At 41.4% G+C, this 19680-nt stretch overlaps 1 protein-coding gene across 4 annotated transcripts in view; it reads left to right on the top strand.

Annotated features, from left to right (window-relative positions):
- The window catches only part of TRPM3 (transient receptor potential cation channel subfamily M member 3), a 488292-nt gene that overhangs the window by 25757 nt on the left and 442855 nt on the right, over nt 1-19680 (top strand). For 3 of the 4 annotated variants that reach the window (XM_066988522.1, XM_066988523.1, XM_066988521.1), the window contains exon 1: nt 8664-8902. The exons of the other annotated variant lie outside the window; for it this stretch is intronic. In XM_066988522.1, coding sequence (XP_066844623.1) covers nt 8690-8902 — 213 coding nt within the window. In that variant the 5' untranslated portion in view covers nt 8664-8689. Of the gene's footprint in view, nt 1-8663; nt 8903-19680 lie in introns of those variants that run through there. 4 annotated transcript variants of the gene reach the window in all.

The raw sequence follows: 19680 nt of genomic DNA, 5'->3' as shown, positions 1-19680 counted from the left end.
AGAGCAGGAATATGAACACTATTTAATGTAAAAGTTTTTATCAAAACCCAGAAAGCCAGAGAGTGCTGTGTTCTAGAAAAGAGCTGTGGATATTATATACAGAGACATCTTTATTACCTGAAATCTAATATTTCATACATCTTGGTGGCCTTGCCAGAGTATGAATTCTAAATGAGTTTCAGGGCTGTTTTTGTTGTTGACTTACTGAAAAGTGAATGACTTCTTTCACTTATTATGAAAGGAATTAAAACTGGTCACTCGTTTTCTTCCAAAATCAAAATTGTGTTGTTTTGGACTTTTACCTCAGAATAGTAAATAGTCAGAATAGTCTTACCTCAGAAGGTGTTATTATTACAAAACCAAGTATTTTGTAAGCAATCACACAATAATCAGCAACCACTCCTAGTTTCTGGAAAAGGCCCTTTGTTCTAAGTTTACATAGCTTTCTTAATTAAAATACTATAAACTAGATAATGAAAAAATCTTCCAAGATGCAGGTGATAGAAGGCAGATGTGTATGACCCACTCAACAGCAGATACTTAAAAAAAAATTAATAATACACACAATCCCATTTTGAAAGAATTGAATAATTTACATCTGATCTTGGTTATTTATTATTATTATTACTTAGTTCTTTGGAAGGAGGAAACATTATGAAGAATTGTTTGTTCATTTTTTTTTTCTTTTCTAAAAAGAAAAAAGAAGCTTGGCAGAGAAGTTTTGCCTTTGAAAACTTGTGTTTTTATATTATGACCCACACTTAAAAAAACAATTCATAGACAATCTTTCTTCCCTCTTGCAATTCTGTAATACCCTTGAAGTGATTACTTCCATGAAAAGTTAATCAAAGAGAACATGTAATCTTTGTTTATGTCTTTTCACAGAGTTGGCAGAGTTTATGACATAGTTGCATAATTTTGTGGAGCTTAAGGTAGTTGTGAAAGCATGATCAAAGGCCTGAGAATGAAGGCCCTGTGGATATTTCATACTTGTGACGTACTTGCAATGTAAGATCTTACAGATAACTCTCTGAATAGCAGTCCCGTTGCTTGCTCTCAGGTATCTACTACTTTCCCCCAATTTGATATAAACCGTGAACTTGCAGAGGGCAGAATCCATCTATATGATTAAAGAAATTAAACAGTATTGACAGCATCAATCCTTGAAGGATGCTACTAGTAACCAGCTGCCTGTTGGATATATGCTGGAGATCATAACCCTTTAAGACTACTGGTTTGGCAGTTTCCCATCCATTTTATAATCCACTAATCCAGTCCATGCCTATTGGTTTGGCTTGGCTATAAGGGTACTGTGGAAGACTATATAAAAGGCCTTGCTACAACTAAGCTGTACAACGTCCACTGCTCTTCCCTTGTACTCAGTCAGTCATTTCCTTACTAAAGGAAATCAGGCCAGTGAGGCATTGTTTCTCTGTGACAAAAGTATGCTGGCTATTCCTAATCATCTTCCTGGAAATTGCTTTCAGGAGTATTTGCACCATAACTTTCCCAGACACTGAGGTTAGACTGACCAGTCTATAATGTTCCAGGTCTTCATTGCCTCTTTTGAACGTGGATGTAATGTGTTATCTGTTTTTTTATTCTTTTTTTTTTTTTTTTTCCCCAGTCATGGAGAACCTCCCCTGATTGCAATGAAATGTCAAAGTAAGGCTGCCCTCAAACACATCAGCCAACTCTCTCAACATCCAAATGTGCATTCTATCAGCTCCTGCAGACTGTGTGTCCGGTGGGTTGAGCATGCCTTTACCTTGGGCACTGCTTCACTCCTATAGACTGTGCTATACATTGTTGTTCTCTTCTGTATGTCTACACCAAGAGACAGAAAAAAAAGCAAGTGAAGAGTTTTCTTCACTTCAATTATGAATGTCACCACTCATTTTAATTACTAATCTCCAGTGCATTTTTAGTTTAACCAAGATTTTTCCATTAAACTCTTCCCCACATGTCTCTGACAATAATTTTAAATAATAATGATAATTATTTTTCTTGTAGTTAGTTTTTAGAGGGAAAGGAAAACTATAAAAATGACTATGAACATGTATGCAAGATCCTAGGTAATGGGCCTGTTATGTCTGATGATGAAGAGCATCAACTTCCAAGCTTTTATTTGTTATGTGGCATTATTGATGTTGCTGAAGTAGTTGAAAAATACTTGTTACATACTATGGTAAGCACAACAGAATATCCAAATTATTTCCAGTGACTGTGTATAATAAAGATTTTAAGTATTAAGGCATAGAAATGCTATGTTTTGAATTACTGCTCCAGTGAAAGAGTAAAATCCTCTCACATCTTCAAAAGTCAGTGTCTTTTCACAGTTGTTTCCATAACCCATAAACAAATACAGAAGAATTAGTTGCAATTGTCTTCCAAGTGTAGGGGATGCTAAGCATAAATGAAGGAACCAAACTTTTTTTTTTTTTCCATTAGCATCAGTTCAGATGAGGCATTTGTCATCCACTGAGAAAAGCCCGCTTCTCCTCTCTCACAATATTATCTCTTTCCAACTTCAACTTCCCTCACCATATACCTAGGATGCTATTTCTGCAGTGGCACCACAGTCTGCACTACGTTAGCTATGTTTACATCCTCTGGCCTCTGCTCTCTGCAGCCTATTGTTCCTGTTTTTCCATCGGAGAGGATAGAGGGGAGAGTTTGCTCTGTAGGACCTCTTGATCCTCAATGGCCTTCATGAGGTAGTCAAGATGACCTCACTGCAGGCACGATCAGATGAGAAACTCCCACACATGTAGCTCCCAGGATAACATCCAGACAAATTGCATCCCTCTACCCGCCACCTGACTTATAAGTATGCAGCAAAAGCTACAGCATGATCTTTTCTCTTATGAACCTGGGGCAAAATCAGAAATACTTTCAAATCCCCTGTCCCAAAACATGGTTGCCTATACCCTACAACATCATAGCAATGATAGACTTGAAAAGATGACAGTCATGAAGAAGGCTCTCAGTCCTCTGACACCATACTGCTGTGATAGCTGTCTGGTTCTGCCTAAAACTTGCACAAACTATGAACTGATTCTTCTGCAGCAGAAAGCGGACATCAAAACACACCAAAAAATGGTATGTATTTACATAGTGTTCATGGTTGTTTATCATTTATAACTTTAATGAACATTAACTTTTTTTTAAGATCTGACATCACAAGTATGAAATATCCACAGGGCCTTCACTCTCTGGCCTTTGATCATGATGTTCCTGGTCAGATCCAACTCTGCTTGGGCATTGGCTCTGCAAGCTTGGACAGTGTCTCTATATTCCTCCTAGGTGACCTGCCTCTGCTTCCGTCTTCTGTATACTCCCTTTCACATTTTAGTTTTACCAGTTTTACCTTGTTCATTTACGCAGGTTTCCTGGCATTTTTGAATGACCTCCTGCCTAGTAGAAAGGACTGCTCTTGAGCTTGGAGGAGGTGACTCTTAAACCAGCTTTCTTGGCCTCTCCTATCCAGAAACTTATCCCATGGGATTCCTTCAAGCAAATTCCTGAAAAAAGACTGAAGTCTAGGGCAGTGATCTTGCTTTTTGTTCTGCTCCCTCTCCTCAGAATCTTGAACACTGCCATTGCATGGTCACTGTAGCAAAGGATTCACATCACAGAATTACAGAATGGCTTGGATTGGAAGGGACCTCAAAGATCATCTAGTTCCAACCCTGCTGCAGTGGGGTGCACCCACTAGATCAGGTGACCTCATCCAACCTGGCCTTGAACACCTCCAGGGATGGGGTATCCACAATTTCTCTGGGCAACCTGTGCCAGTGCCTCACCACCCTCACAGTAAAGAATTTCTTCCTAACCTCTAATCTTAATCTCCTCTCTTTTAGTTTAAAACCATCCCCCTTTGTCCTGTCATTGGCTACCTGAGCAAAAAGTTGCTCTCCATCTCTTTCATAAACCCCCTTTGAATATCGAAAAGCTGCAGTGAGTTCTCCCTGGAGTCTTCTTTTCTCCAGGCTGAACATTACCAGCTCTCTCAGCCTGTCTTCCCAGGATCAGTGCTCCAGCCCTCTGATCAACTTTGTGGCTCTCCTCTGGATCTAACAGACCCACATCCTTCTTGTTCTGGGGCTCCTGACCTGGACACAGCACTCTAGGTGGGGCCTCACAATAGCAGAGTAGAGCGGGACAACCATCTCCCTCCACATGCTGCCCACTCCTCTGTTGATGCAGCCTAGGATGCAGTTCTGGACTGCAAGTGCACAATGATGGATGATTATGAAGCTTTTTGTACACCAGAACACCCATGCACCCTTCTTTTTTTTTTTTTTTTTGGTAAGTATGAGGTGCAGCATAGCATTTATCCTCATGAGGAACAGGAAGTTGTCATTGATGTCCTCCAGGAACTTCCTGGATTGCATATACCCTGCTGTGTTGTTCCTCTGGCAGCTTTTAAGGGTGGTTGAAGCTTCCTGTGAGGACCAGGGTCTAAGAATGTGAGGCTACTTGTTGATGTCTGTAGAAAGTTTTATCCACATTGTCTATGAAAAGATATTGAGAGAATAGACTTTTTCAGCCTTAAGGACAGAGGCTTTGCAAAGACTTAACTGTTGCCTCCAACTATTGAATATGGTAGTACAGAGAAGATGAAGCCAGACTATCCTTGAAGGAGTTTGATGAAATGAGAAAAGACAACAGACCCAAGTGTGAACATGAGAAATTTCAATTAGATGTTTCACTAAGAGGCTAATAAGCACTGAAAAAACAAAAACAAAAACAAAAAAAAAAAAACACAAATACAGAGGAGCTGTGAAAGCTTATTTATTTTATTTTATTTTATTTTATTTTATTTTATTTTATTTTATTTTATTTTATTTTATTTTATTTTATTTTATTTTATATTTTGTTTTAATTTTATTTTATTTTATTTTTATTTTTATTTATTTATTTATTTATTTATTTTTCAGTATCCCACTGGAAAAAGCCCTGAGCAAGCTGATCTCAGTGGACCTGCTTTAAGCAGAGCATTGGATCTGCTGAACCCCAGTGGCCTCTTCCAGCTGAAATTATAACTTCTGTCTTACTAATGCAAGATGAAATGAAAGTATTTCACAGACCCTGAGTGACTGCTTCCAAGTGAATAGTGAACTGTGAATAGTTCAAACCAAGCAGCTCTGTGGGTCTTGAACTCTGCTAAGCTAAAATGTTTGGAAAATATGTCTTGGAAAAGTAAAGAACGGGGTTAGCTAACAGCTCAGGGGGCTGAGTAGTTGGAGAACAACTACCACCCTGGACTTCCTGAGCACAGACTTCAGCCTGTTAAGAAGACTGGTTTACAGAGTCCCTGGGTAGGCAGTCCTGACAGGCAAAGGAGTCCAGGAAGGCTAGTCACTCTTCAAGAAGGAAATCCTAAAAGCACAGGATCAGGCTGTCCCCACATGCCAACAGATGAGCCGAGGCAGAAGAAAACTGGCCTGGCTGAACAGGGAGCTCTGGATAGAGCTCAGGAAGAACGAGAGTTTGTGACCTTTGGAAGAAGGAGCAGGCCACTCAGGAGGACTGTAAAGATGACATGAGGCTGTGAAGACAGAAAATTAGAAGGGCCAAAGCCCAGCTAGAACTCAATTTGGCTACTGCTGTTAAAGACAAAATGTTTTTATAAACTGATATGCATAAACAAGGTAAGGAGGACTAAGAAGAATCTCCCTCCTTTATTGGATGTGTGGGGAAAAGCTGACAAGAGATGAGGAAAATAGTGAGGTTCTTAATGACTTCTTTGTCTCAGTCATTAGCAGCAAAACCAGTTGTTCTCCAGACACTCAGCTCCTTGAGCTGCTGGATAGGGACAGGGAGCAGAATGAAGCCCTCACAATCCAAGAGGAATTGGTTAACAACCTGCTACTCCACTTACGTGTGCACAAGACTATGGGGTCAGATGGGATCCAGCCAAGGGTTCTGAGGGAGTTGGTGGAAGTGCTCAGCAAGCTGCTTTCCATCATTTATCAGCAGTCCTGACTGTCAGGGGAGGTCCCAGTCAACTGGCAGCTAGCAAATGTGTCACCCATCTACAAGAACGGCTGGAAGGAGGATCTGGGAAACTCCAGGCCTGTCTGTAGACAGGTGCCAGGTCCCTCGGTGCCAGGGAAGCTCACCGAGCAGATTATCTTGAATGTCATCATGCAGCATCTACAGGGCAACCAGGCGATCAGGCCCAGTCAGCATGGGCTTATGAAAGGCAGGTCCTGCTTGATAAATCTGATCTCCTTGTATAACAAGGTGACATGCTCAATGGATGAGGAAAAGTTTGTGCATATGGTCTATCTAGACTTCAGTAAAGCTTTTGACACAGTTTCCCACAGCATTCTCCTGAAGAAGCTGGCTGCTCAAGGCCTGGACTGGTTTACTTTTCACTGGGTAAAAAGCTGGCTGGGTGGCTAGGCCCAAAGAGTTGTGGTGAATGGAGTTAGATCCAGCTGGAGGCTGGCCACTAGTGGAGTCCCCCTAGGTTCAATACTAGGGCCACTTCAATATCTTTATCAATGATCTGGATGAGGTGATCGAGTGTACTTTCAGTAAATTTGTAAAACAAAACAGGTGAAGGAAGCAGACTTCATCTTCTAGCTGCAAAGAGTCAAAGTCTATTGGTAAGTCAGTAACACAAACATTTTTGTATCCTGGCTGTGAATTCCTTTAGAGATTCCCCACTCTCCTAGAAAAGACTCTTTAGGAGTATGTGTTCTGGGTGTTATTTAATTTGATTAAAGCAAAACAAAACAAAAGATAAAAACAAAACACAAACAACAAGAACAAGAGCAACAACAACAACAAAACACAAAACAAAACAAACAAAAAAACCCACCAAAACCCAACAAAGTCACTTACAAATTTCTGTGGGATTTGAAAATCATTAGAATCCTCTACTGCCTAATTAAAGAAAAACACTGCTTTGGGAAATTTAATAGTATGACTAGCAGATAGAGGAGACACCAGAGGAGTTGATCTGTAGATGTTAATAAAAATGATAAAACTAATTGACTTATTCAGTAATGTTGACCTAGTACTGATGTGCCTCAGTACGGAATAAATGAAGCTAAAAGCAGTCATGAGAATAGTTCATCCAAATGAAGTGATTTGCTATAGTTACAGGTATTGGAAGGAAAAGAGCCTTCTGATCATGTGTATCCCCACAGAATGGGAGGTAAACAATCAGACTGGAATCTAATTACGGGAGTGAAAGGAATTAGACTACCTGATGCCATAACAAAATCCTTAGTCATTTGCTTCCAACCTTTATTTAGTGGAGGATTTAACACGTTCTTTGGAAACTCTGCCTTTTCTTTCTTGATTACTGTTACAGCAGTAGATGATACACTGTGAGGAAGAAATATCCTTTCATATATCATTTAATGTACTGTGGCTGTAACTAGAATAATATTGTGCATTATAATGTCATATCTTTTTAAGATAGAAAAACAGAATGTTCAGCTTCTGAAGAGAACTGCATACATCTGACTTTTTCAGTAAAGCATTCTTCTAGGAAATCCTTGTAGAGATAAATCAAAAGTGCAAGTAAATGGTTTAGTGACTGCAAAACACTCACTGTATTTTAATGATCCTTGAATAACAGAATATCTATCTAGTGTTTTTTTTTTTTTTTCTTTTTTTTTTTTTTGGATGGTTTTAGCATGACTGTGTTGCCCAAGAAGAAATATTTACCTTGTAATGCTTTACCTTTTAGTGTCTGAGCTTGTACTCTTAACATGCTGACTAGCCATCTTGTTAGTTCAGCCGTGGAGACTTAAGCATCCTCTCACCTCACGGAGAAGAATTAGCAACGATCTCAGAAGGCAGAGGAGAGGCACCTTTTCCCCACGGTACATCACCCTGTGCTCAGCAGGTAGAATAGATGAACCCGATATACAGGTTCCTAAAACACCCTCTGTGGCATACTGACCCCAGGACAGGAGCTATAGGAGACCCTTGCCATTTTGGCAGAGGGCATTTATTCCAGAGAGGCTTCTAGTTATATTTAAGAAAGGAAACCAGACTACTAGAAGGTGCACCCTATCAACAGGTACCACACTGCCTTTTGCTGCTGACTTCGTGTTTCCATCCTCCTTAGTGTAAACAGGAGAGAAAAAGGGTGGGCCTTGTGGAGCTCGCACATCAGTAAGGGATGAACATTTTAACAAGGAGCATGCTTTATTGTGGGGAAGCCACTAATCTAGTTCAGTTAATGTAGGCTAATGAAGGGGAGCCCCCCGGTAAGATTTTGGCAATACTCAGACGCAGAAGTGAAAGGGCGTAACATGTCACGACAGAATTGAACATAGCTACCCGACCCTCACCGCGCACATTTTCCCACTCACACGGCACCTTTCGCGGCGCTCGCCCTATGCTTAACTCTCATTTCGCCGTGGGGTACGACGAGCTCTAATTGCCTGCGCGCACACCGCTCTTCTCCAGAAGCCCCCCGGGCGGGTGCCCCCGGCTCACCGCCCCCACCTCCTCGCCCCATCCCCGGGGGGCTGCCGCCGCCCCGACTCCCGGGGCTCCCCCTCGGGCGGTCCCGCGGCCATGGGGGGCGGGCGGCGCCGCTCCGCCCCGGCCCGCCCCGCCGCCCCCCCGCCGCCTCGTCTCGGCAGCATCGCTAAAGATAAGGGCTGCGCGGAGCCGAGCCGAGCCGAGCTGAGCGGGTACGCCGCCGCGGGCCATGGGGCAGAGGCGGCGGAGCCTCGGGGCGGCGGAGCGGGGCTGTGCCGCCGAGGGGGCGGCGGGCGGCGGCGGCAGTAGTGGCAGCGGTAGTGGCAGCGGTAGTGGCAGCGGCCGCGGCAGTGGCCGCGGTCGGCTGGCGGAGTCCTGGCGGCGGCTGAGCTCACGGCGCGGCTCCGCCAAGCGCAGCGGAAACTCCGCGCCCGCGCCGCCGGTGAGTGCCCGCGACCCGGGTCGGGGACGGGGACGGGGCCCCTCGTGAAGCAGGGTGCTCCCCCGGTGGCGGGGTGGGGGCGGTATTAACAAACCTGTTGCTTTTCCTCCAAAAAATCTCACTTTCCATGCGGTGCATCCGACTTTGTAGTTACGACAGGCAAAAGTCTCCTGTTTTGCAGCCCCCCCCCCCCCCCCTTTTTTTTTTCCTTTCTTTTTCTTTTTCTGTGTGTGAGCGGAAGGTGTTTTCCTAAGTGCAACGCGGAGCGCGTCTCCTGGGAGAGCAGCGGCGGCTCCCGGCGGGGCCGCAAAGTAGCGGCTGGAGACCTGTGGCTGCGTTCCGCACGCTGGGAGGGGAGCGGCTGCGCTCGTAAGCACAGCACTTGCAGGCAGATAGACTAACTAGGGAACCAGAGGTTTCATCTTGAGAAGGTGTCTTCCTTGGTGGTGTTTCTGCCTTCAGCCAGCCCGGTGGGATGTGCAGATAATCTCTGAGGTGGATGGACAGACATCTTGATGGGGATGCATGCCACAGCATGGATTGCATGTCAGGAAAATGAACATCTTGGAGAGATATACATGCAACTTGAGAGAATAAATTGAGTAGTAAAGTCGAAGAAAAGAATAGTACTTACTAGAGTGCTTGGTGGTCTCTCTTCTCGTGATCAGTACCCCAGTGCTAGGTACTGGACGAATGTAGACAGAGATTTTGGATGAACTGCTTACTGTCCAAGTACAACCTCAGTCCTTGTGTGCTTAGAAACAGTGTTCTGCATTCTAGCTGAAACCTAACTCTCTGAGGTGTGGAACGATGCACCTTGTATGCACAGATGAAATGTGTTGTTTCAAAAAGAAACATATATTTATAAGCTTTTGAGCTGGGAGGAAGATGCCCACAGGTTGAGTGCCAACTGGGGAAATAGCATGAGGGTAAAGAGACCTACAATAGAAAGGATGCCATGGCAACAAGAAAGCATCACAGAAAGTAACAGTATTCTCTTATGGAGGGGGAAGAGGAAGAGAGTTGCATTCATGTGTATCATCCTGCAGATTATAATACTATAGTTCAGGTTTTGCTGTTTTTTTTTTTTTTCTTTTTTCTCAGAATACACTGACTTTTTTTTTTTTTTCCAGTAGGTACCTTAAGTTTGGTCTGTCACCAAAACTCATCAGAAACAAGTACAGTGCAGTTCAGAGGTCTATTTTTAAGGGCTTGTTGAGTTTCTGTTGTTTGAAACAGTGGTTCTTTTTGCTTACAGTGGAGATGAATCCTTACTCCTGGCAGAATGCTGAATGAGATCCAGGTTGCAAATGCTTGCCAGATTTGAAGGGCTGTATTAGTCTTTGATTAATCATTACATTTCCACATATATATATATATATATATATAAAATTATTTTTTTTTTCTGGGTAGATGAGCAACTACTTCCTGACATCTTGTCTAAAGCAATATTAAGGTGGTGTATGTATACTACTGGATTTGCATTACACTTAAACTTCTAAATGCCATAAACTGGAGGACAGGTGGGAGAAGTTGATTATGATTTTTTTTTCCTTTTTTTTTTTTTATAATAGATCACTGGCTTTGTGAGGGGACATTGAGTAGTGTCTATTTTCTTAAATTGTGCTCTTCTCTTTTTATAAGAGAGTATAGGATTTCTGAAATTCCACCTCACAAAGACTAATATATTTGACAATATTTTCTGAAGTGAAGGCAGAGCATACTAATCTTTAAGGCATTTCCCACCTCCCCCTTTCTTTTCCTCAACTCCTTTCCCAGCAAATCCATTGAAAGAGTGTAAAATTTAAATTACTTTTAGCATTACTATTACATCCTTCCCCCAGCCCTGCCTCCCTGGTTGTGTTTTCCCTGTAGTAACTTCTAATTTCTGCCACAATTTACTTTTTGAAGGTTGTCACTGGGCTAAAGAGACCTTTTGAGGGTCAATGTTGAAGAGACATAACTAACACTGTGCACAAGTATTCCTTTGCTCCTGGTGGTGAATAGGGTCTTGCCTGATCTTGTCTTAATACCTATGTTCAGAGGGCTCAGATGGTTTCTCTGATTATTATTATTATCATCATCACTATGATTTTCAAAGGCCTTGTTTTGTTCCCTGTTATTGGTCATCTGGAAACTGGCCAGTAACTGTGGACTTGCTCTCTCTCACTCCATAAGCAGGGTAGTGTAACAGCCTTTTGTAATGTGCCTTATGGGAGGCCGCTACTGTATGCAGATAGTTTTGGATAGGTGAAAGATGATGTAGATAGTATTTCAGCACCTCTTTGAAAACTGAGAATATGATTTCCTTAGATCAGTCTCTGGGGTTTATCCTATGCGACAAACTGATTTCTTTAGAAAGGGGATTAAAAAAAATAAAAATAAAAATGCGGGGTAGCAAGGTGTGTCTTTTTTGTTCTGCATAAATAATCTCATCTGAATGTCTTGCAAAGCTATTTAAGTATCTGTGATTGTCTTGCAAGGAATAGAAAATTCTACATTTTGAAGAACTAATTTCCATCCTGTAAAGACTTGATTTAGACTTTATGTCAAATACAGAAGATTTAAAGTAGTAATTGTACATTGTGGTTGGTACTGAGAACAGCTATGTTGTTTTTCTGCATTCTCCCTATCTGTTACGGTGTACAAATATCTGTGCTTTCCAACCTGCCCTTACTTCACATGATTGTAGAACTTGCAGATCTTAATGTTTCATCCTTACTCAATGAAAAAGTAACAAGTCATAACCCTTAAAGTATTTTTTTAATTATTTTATTTCTTTAATTGCTAATTCATGAAGAATAATTTGTAGTCTTATTTACACAGTCTATGGTTTTGTTTAGCTTGTTTAGTTTTTGAGTGCTTTATATTAGTTCTTGAGTGATGGAGCAGGAGTTGTTTTATTGGCAAGATCTGAGGAAGGGAAGAGTGTTTGAGACAGAAATGATTAGCAAGAGCTAGCCTTGGTCAGACCACCTAAAACACAGAGGTGGCTACCTCTAAACCATCCCTAACTTGAAGCTATGATCTTTGATTATTGTGCACTAACCCTGGTTACGCTTTGAGTAATGGTATTACACATTAAGAGTTTAAAGAATGGCTATTGCCTTAGAAACAAAGACTTTTCTGCTGTTTTCTTCTCTCTGTCATCTGCTTGTGTAACTCTGGAAATGGAAAGCTGAGTGGAACCCCCTGCTCAAGTTGATGAAAGTTTTGCTATTCAGAACAACACATTTTGAATCATGTTAAATTTTGCCTGTAGAGAGGAATGTCTAGCTTCTATTGAACAAAATATGAATATGATTTGTACTTTTGTCCTCCAAATTGTGTGGTGTTTTTAACCCTTTTTAAATAGGGGCTGAAGAGTATAGTGTTCTGGTATATCAAAAAGGGGCTAAATGGCAGTTCTGCTGTACAGTTTATGATTATAGCAACATTTAATTTATTGTTCAAATTTTTTTTTTTATTAATTTTTGAGCTGAATTTTCCCACAGGGTATTTACAGTAGTTCAGAAACAAAAATAAAAAATAGTGAGTAATGTATGAAGACATAAAATATTACTTTTTTATTTTGTTTTGGCAACAATGAAATCACAGCTCTGAGTCAGGTCATTGGTCCTGTCCCAGACTGCTAAAATCAGATGGACCCCATACAAAAGATTGGCAGGGGGAAATCAACCATGTTAAGGCAGAGCTAAGCTATAATTACATATGTTTTAGGTTTGGGAAAAATGGATACTGTAGGTGTCACCCAGTGAGTGGAGAGTTGGATTTCAGAGTGACTTAGCATGAAGCACGTTAGGCAGCCTTGAGGCAAGTTTAGCTTGCCCTAGAAGTTCCAGGTTTGTAAATTCAAGAAATAAGCCATCATTTTCCTTCTCACTTAGTGTGGCAAACATCTTTGCCAAGAAGATGGCCAACCTAGTGAGGAGACCATTAAGTGGGAGTGCCGTGAGAGGGCGATTACAGTCCAGCTAGGTGAGAAAATGGTAGGTAAAGGCAAAAAGAAAAAGGTGCAGGGTGTGTGTGGGGGGAACAAGGCAGAGTTTGGGTGTATAAAAACAAGGTGAAAGGACACTCACCTCCGGGGCATGTGTACATTCATACACAGCCTGGAAGCTGAACAGGAGGGATGAGAACTCATCATATAGTCAAAGAGATAACGACATTACTGGGATATCTGCGCCATGGTGGGACAGCTGACTTGATCGGAATGCTGTGATGGATGGAGATAAGCCGTTCAGGAGAGACAGGCAGGAAGGAAGAGGTCCCCTGAGAAGGAGCAGCTCCAGTGTGTGGGGCCCAGACGTGGTTAAGAGTCTGTGAATCAGGTCAGAGGAGTGGTCACAAAGCATGACACTGTGGTGGGAGTGTGCTACAGACCACCAACTAAGTAAGGCAGTAGATGAAGCTTTCCTGACTGGGAACTTTAACGTGTCAGGACACTGGAGGGGGTCACATGTGACTTCTTGTTATACTACTACTGGGAAGGACAAACAAGGGGAATGCATAGATCTACAGCTGTATCTACTATTCGCTGACAAAGGAGAACAGGTAGGGGATGGGTTAGTAATGACAGCTTTTGCTCTGTAGTGATCATGAAACAATGAAGACAAGTTTCTGAGGGGAAAGAGGGAGGCAGAAGAGTAGCATAGCACAGACCCTGGGCTTTAGGAGAGCAGGTTTTAAGTTATTTAGGGAACTGATATAGAACTGGAGACAGGTCTGAAGGGCAGACAAACCCAGGAGAACTGTTCAGCCTTTGAGGAGAGTGTCCTCAATAGTCCTGATACTCAGAAAAACAAGGAGACACATGGCCAGCCTGGCAAAGCAGCGAAGTCAAGACAAAACTCCACTGTGAAAGGGCAGTGTACAGGATGGGGGAGAATAGCAATGCAAGAGGAAACAAGAAACATTGTCCAAGTATGTAGGGATGCTGTCAGGGAAGCCAAAGCTCAGATGAAGTTAATACTTGCAAAGTATGTAAAGGGCAGAAAGAAGAGATTTACCTCTACATTAGTGGTAATAGGCTGACCAAGGAAAATGTGGATGCATTGAAAGATGGTGTTTGACACCACGAAGTACTGGTCAGTTATGATCCCAATAAGAAAGGCACTCGGACTGTAATGTATCATTCAAGATGTTTGAGCTATCGGTATAAACAGAAAAGGTCTTGCGTTCCTTCAGATGGTGGGAACCCCAGGTTAAGCAGCACTGAATCCAAGTCACCAATCCATTAATTAAGTACCAATCCATTTGCAGAACACCATACAGACCCTGTACACAGAAAAGATTCCCCCATTTTGCTTATTCAAGCTATTATAGGATTTTCTGACAAGGAAACACCTCTATTCCTAATTTCCACAGAAAGGAGAATTTCTTGCTGTACTGCTAGATAAAGGCAAAGACATGCAGGTGGTGTAATTGCTGGTGCTGAGTGGGAGCTGCCTGCAGACTCCTCTCTCACAATTAGCTGGCAGAGTTTATCCTGTTATCAAGGGATTTGTGTAGCACAACAGTCTGAAAGCCAAACACAGACCTTGGCATACTCAGGTTAATTATTATGTGGATCACCGACTCCTTGATGTGCTGTGGTCTTTCAGTAAGGATCACTACACGTGGATAAGAACATACAGTGAACACAGACACAGATAAGGCAGAGGTCCTCACCACCTTCTTTGGCAGACCTTGCTGGTGATGACAGGCCTCTGTACCTAGTGACAAGCTCGCCAGGGGTGGTTTAGGTTGGATATTAGGAAAAAAATCTTTACCGAAAGGATTGTTAGGCATTGGAATGGGCTTCCCAGGGAAGTGGTTGAATCACCATCCCTGGAGGTCTTTAAAAGACGTTTAGATGTAGAGCTTAGTGATATGGTTTAGTAGAGGACTTGTTAGCGTTAGGCCAGAGGTTGAACTAGGTGATCTTGGAGGTGTCTTCCAATCTAGATGATTCTGTGATTCTGTGAAGCTCAAGGAGGAGAGGACCTCACAGCCAGGGATGGGGGCTGTGGAGCGGGACCCGTTCAACCAGGAGAAGGGATGGATTTGGGGGTATGCAGCAGCAGCCCTGACATCAGGAGGGGACGGAGAAGATGTGGCCGGGCTTTGCCCAGCAGTGCCTGGCGGGAGGCACGGCATGGGCTGAGGCACGAGGGGCTCAGGCTGGAGATGAGGAGAAGCCTTTTCCCCACTAGGACAGCCCAGGCCCAAACAGCCTGGCCTTGGCCTGCTCCTGGGCAGGGGCTGGGATGGAGACCTCTCCAGGGGCCTGCCAGCCTCTATTACCCTGAGACTGTGCAAATCAACATTGAAAATTCCTCTGAGGATTAATTTTCCAGATGCCCAGTAGCACTTCCAGTGACTCTTATTCAGAGGGACCTGGACAGGCTGGAGATTTGTGCAGAGAGGAACATCATAATGTTTGACAAGGGCAAGTGCAGGGTCCTGCACTTTGGGAGGAATAACCCCAAGCACCAGTACAGGCTGGGGGCTGACCTGCTGGAGAGCAGCTCTGTGGAGAGAGACCTGGGAGTCCTGGTGGACAGCAGGTTAACCATGGGTCAGCAATGTGCCCTTGTGGCCAATGAAGTCTGCCAATTGTATCTTGGGGTGCGTTCGGAATAGTGTTGCCAGCAGGTCAAGAAAGGTGATCCTCCTCCTCTGCTCAGCCCTGGTGAGGCCACAGCTGGAGTATTGTGTCCGGTTCTGGGCTCCCCAGCACAAGAGGGACATGGAGCTACTGGAGTGAGTCCAGAGGAGGGCTACGAAGATGATGATGGGACTGAAGCACCTGTCATATGAGGAGAGGTTGAAAGAGTTGGGACTGTTTAGCCTGGAAAAGAGGAGACTGAGAGGGGATCTTAACAATGTCTATAAATATCTGAAGGGTGTCGGAGGATGGGGCCAGACTCTTCTCAGTGGTGCCCAGTGACAAGACGAGGCAACAGGCACAAACTGAAACACAGAAAATTCCATCTGAATATGAATGGGCACTTCTTTAGTGTGAGGGTGACAGAGCACTGGCACGGGTTGCCCAGAGAGGTTGTGGAATCTCCTTCTCTGGATATATTCAAAACCTACCTGGAAACCATCCTGTGCAACATGATGTAGGTGACCCTGCTTGGCAGGGGGTTGGACCAGATGATCTCCAGAGGTCCAACCTCAACCATTCTGTGATTCTGCAAATCTCAATAGCTTCTTGTAAACATTAGGAGAGTACCAACAATAGTTATCAAAAAACACACTCAAAAGCAAAAATAGTAGTTCTAGCTGAGGACAGAAATTGCTAAAATGATCTGATTATAACTTAAAATCCAAAGTAACATTTTTGTCTGATGGTTCTGCCCCCACTTCCCCTTTCCTAGGCAGCTACAGGTTATGTGGTGGTCTGGCAAGAGGGTGCACCTGTTTGCCCCTTTAGCCCTGTGCTCCAGCCCAGCTCCTCTGCCTGCTCTGGCTGGAGGATTTAGCTTGCAGGGGCTTGTTAAAAGCAGGTGTCTGTTCTTCATCCATTATATTTGTACATAATATTTTTCTGATGTTTTCAATGTCTAGAAAGTATAGCAATAAAAGATCCAATAAAAATGGAAACAATAGGTCTCTGTCAACAGCGTGACTGGGAGGAAAGATGAGGGCTTGAATGAACGAAGCCTGCAAGATGTGTCTGCCTGGGCCACAGGTCACACAGTGTATTGCTGTTCACCTCACATCCTAAGATGGATTATAAACAATTTTACTTCTGATCTTATTTTGCCATTGTCAGATGAAAGATGTATTTTTATCATGGATAAAATAAGATAGTAAGTTCTTACTAGCTAAAGGGAGCAGAAATTATTTACTGAACAAATACTTTGTCAAGTATGACAGGTTGGACTTTCGTCTATGTCTAGCATTTCTTTTGGTTACCAACACTTTTTTTTTTTTTTTTTTTTTAATTTGACATCTATTAAATGGCTTTTTGGCTGGAGTGGTGAAAACTGTAAATCTTTCTAACTGTATACTTAATACTTTTTGTATACTTAATCAAAGTGAATAAACTAGTAGATAACAGTGGAAGAGTTATCTTCAACTTTTATAGCCTGGGCTGGAAGGGCATTTATTACTATCCATTCATAGAGAGAACACTTGAAATATCATCTGCCAATTAGTTTTGAGATTAAAAAAATAAAAATTGTATAGTACACTGAAGAGATTTTTTGTTTGTTTTTAGTGTGTTTCTGTGTACTTTGGATTAACGCTTTTGCTAACTGCTTATTTAGATCAATTAATAAAAAAATAAATAAAAATTAAAAAAGATAACTACTTGTATTTCAGTTTTAAAGCAATTTCCCGCACCTCAACATCATATCATTTTGTTAAGACTCTCTCCTGAACGTGTTGCCTAGTGTCTCCCTACTGTGGGCTGCCAATAAGGAAAACTGACAAGAAACTTCTTCCAATAGACTGGTCCTATAAACCTCTCTGAACAGCTAATCTTGAGTTTACTCAAGATTACACCAGTTTACTGGTGGGTAAAAAAAAAAACGCTCTTCTGTGCATTATTTCTTAAGTGCACGTGTGGACTAATCTGTTAAATAATGTTAGGGTTGAACTTCTACATATTAATTCATGATGATTTTAGGAATCATTTTCTTATCAGAAGTATCCTGGGGAAAATACTTTTTTTGCCTGTTATAATTTTTTGTGAAGGATTTTTATGTTTTGTACTGAGTTTTGTTAGATTCTAGAAAAAACATGCATAATCCTCCATTTTTACAGAGGATTGTTAACCTATTTGCTGAATTAAACGTTTCAGATTCTGGATTTAAACAATTCTGCAAGATGTCTAGACTAGAAAATCCTCAGAAGTCTTTCCATGCTTACTTATTCTATTACTCTTGAGAGCAATGCTCTGAGCAGTGTGTGATGTAATTGAGTCCACTCATCTGTGATACAGGTCATTGTTGAGCTAGGATGTGATTTTTAGCACAGAAGATGAGGAAAACATAGGAAAAAAGAAACCACCACCAAGCAGCTATAAGGATAACAGATTCTCACTGAAATAATAAAATGGTAGTGGTTAAATTGACTTCCACAAGTCTCATTTGTTTTTCTCCCCTGAAACTGTGTTCGGAGTTATTATATTGAAGATTGTATTTTCTTAGACATACTAGGACGGAAATCATGTTGGTATTCTTCTTTCTCTCTGGGGAAATAATAATTATTTGTTATTAATATAAAGTCTGTTCTGTATCTGAAATCAAAGCACATGTATTTCAAAATGAGATGGAAGTTTAATAATTAGAATGATACTGTCAAACTCCATGGGCAAAACTTAAAAGTGATTAATAATTGGGGATTTCTGATTTTATGGCATTTACTTCTTTGGGGCCTGATAATTTTTAGATAGTGGCTGACCTTTTTTAATAGGAGACTGATTTCAAATTGAATATCCGGAATCAATAGACATCTTTTAAAATCTTGAGTACTTCTGATTGTATGCTGTGAACAATCTACTATTCTGAGAGTTGGTATTGCAGAGATGCTGTTTTCCCTGCCCACCTCCCAAAAAAACAAAACAGGTCTCTGAAATCTTGCTTTCTTGTAGTTTCAGATCTATTACCAATTCTGTAAACTTCCTTGGGTTTTGTCTGAAAATACCGTATTTCTTTAAAAAGACAACCAAAAATTTAAATTATGAGAAATAAAGAAAGGAGCAATGAAAACTTATTTTATTTTGCCTTTTACAATCTCTTTTGCAGATGAGATCTGTGTATTTTTTTTTTAATTTGTGTGATATGATATTTTTTTTTTTCACTGTAGGAAGGATGAGGCTTTTGGAATTCATCCAAAAGAGTATTCACTGGGATATTCTTTTATTCATCACAACATAATACAGAGAAGTACTTCTCAATGTACTTGAGATGACACTATCAGTTAAGAACACAACAACACATTTAGACATAAATTGCACTTGTTAGTCTAACACTGACTAGAAAGTGATATAACTATCCTATCGTAACACATTTGCTGTGTTTGCAGCTAAAAGCAACACTTTAGAGACACATACTTATTTCTTCTGCTGAAGCAGCACTTCAATAATACTTTCACAAAAACTGCTCATTTAGAGTTCTACCTTCAAAATAGAAGTTAAAAAAAAATAAAATCATATTCTTTTCCAGTACAGGAAGGCTTTTTCTGTCCCTCTTATATTCTCTTTGTTCTTAATTAATATGCTTACTTTAATGACATAATGGAAGTTTTGTGTAAAGAATAATAGAATACAAAGGAGGTGAGCTCCCATTGCAACTTCTTGAAGTTTCCCATGAATTACAAAGAAGCTGTCTTGTTATAAAACCCTCTGAAACAGGGGTGCAGGAAAGGACTGGGAAGGTGCAAGGGAAAAAAAAGGCTAAATAAAAAAGAAAATGAAAACTCTCTGCCTTTTATTGCCAGACATTTAAGTCCTTGTTCTCTGGAAATAAAGTAAGAGAAAAAATATCTGACAGTAATGTGCTAATTCATTATAGCTTTATATTATGTCCTTATTTCTCATTATTTCCCCTGAATGGAATTAGCATGTTGTTTACTGTGACTACTTTTTCAGCATTTAACTCATGTATTTAATTATCTTTTCGTGAACACACATGGAAAAGTATTTACTTTTAGCAGCTGAACTGGTTTATAGACCAGGAAAAATTAAGATCTTGAGAAGACAAGTGAAGCATCACTGATGTCAGAGTATTTATGCTTAATCCTATTATAGATTTATGTTCAAGAACAAAAGAATGGAAAAAAAA

Source organism: Anser cygnoides, chromosome Z, assembly GCF_040182565.1.
Source record: "Anser cygnoides isolate HZ-2024a breed goose chromosome Z, Taihu_goose_T2T_genome, whole genome shotgun sequence".
Classification (NCBI taxonomy): Eukaryota; Metazoa; Chordata; class Aves; order Anseriformes; family Anatidae; genus Anser; species Anser cygnoides.
Note: the sequence above shows the minus strand (reverse complement) of the source record. Positions and strands in the feature narration are given on the sequence as shown.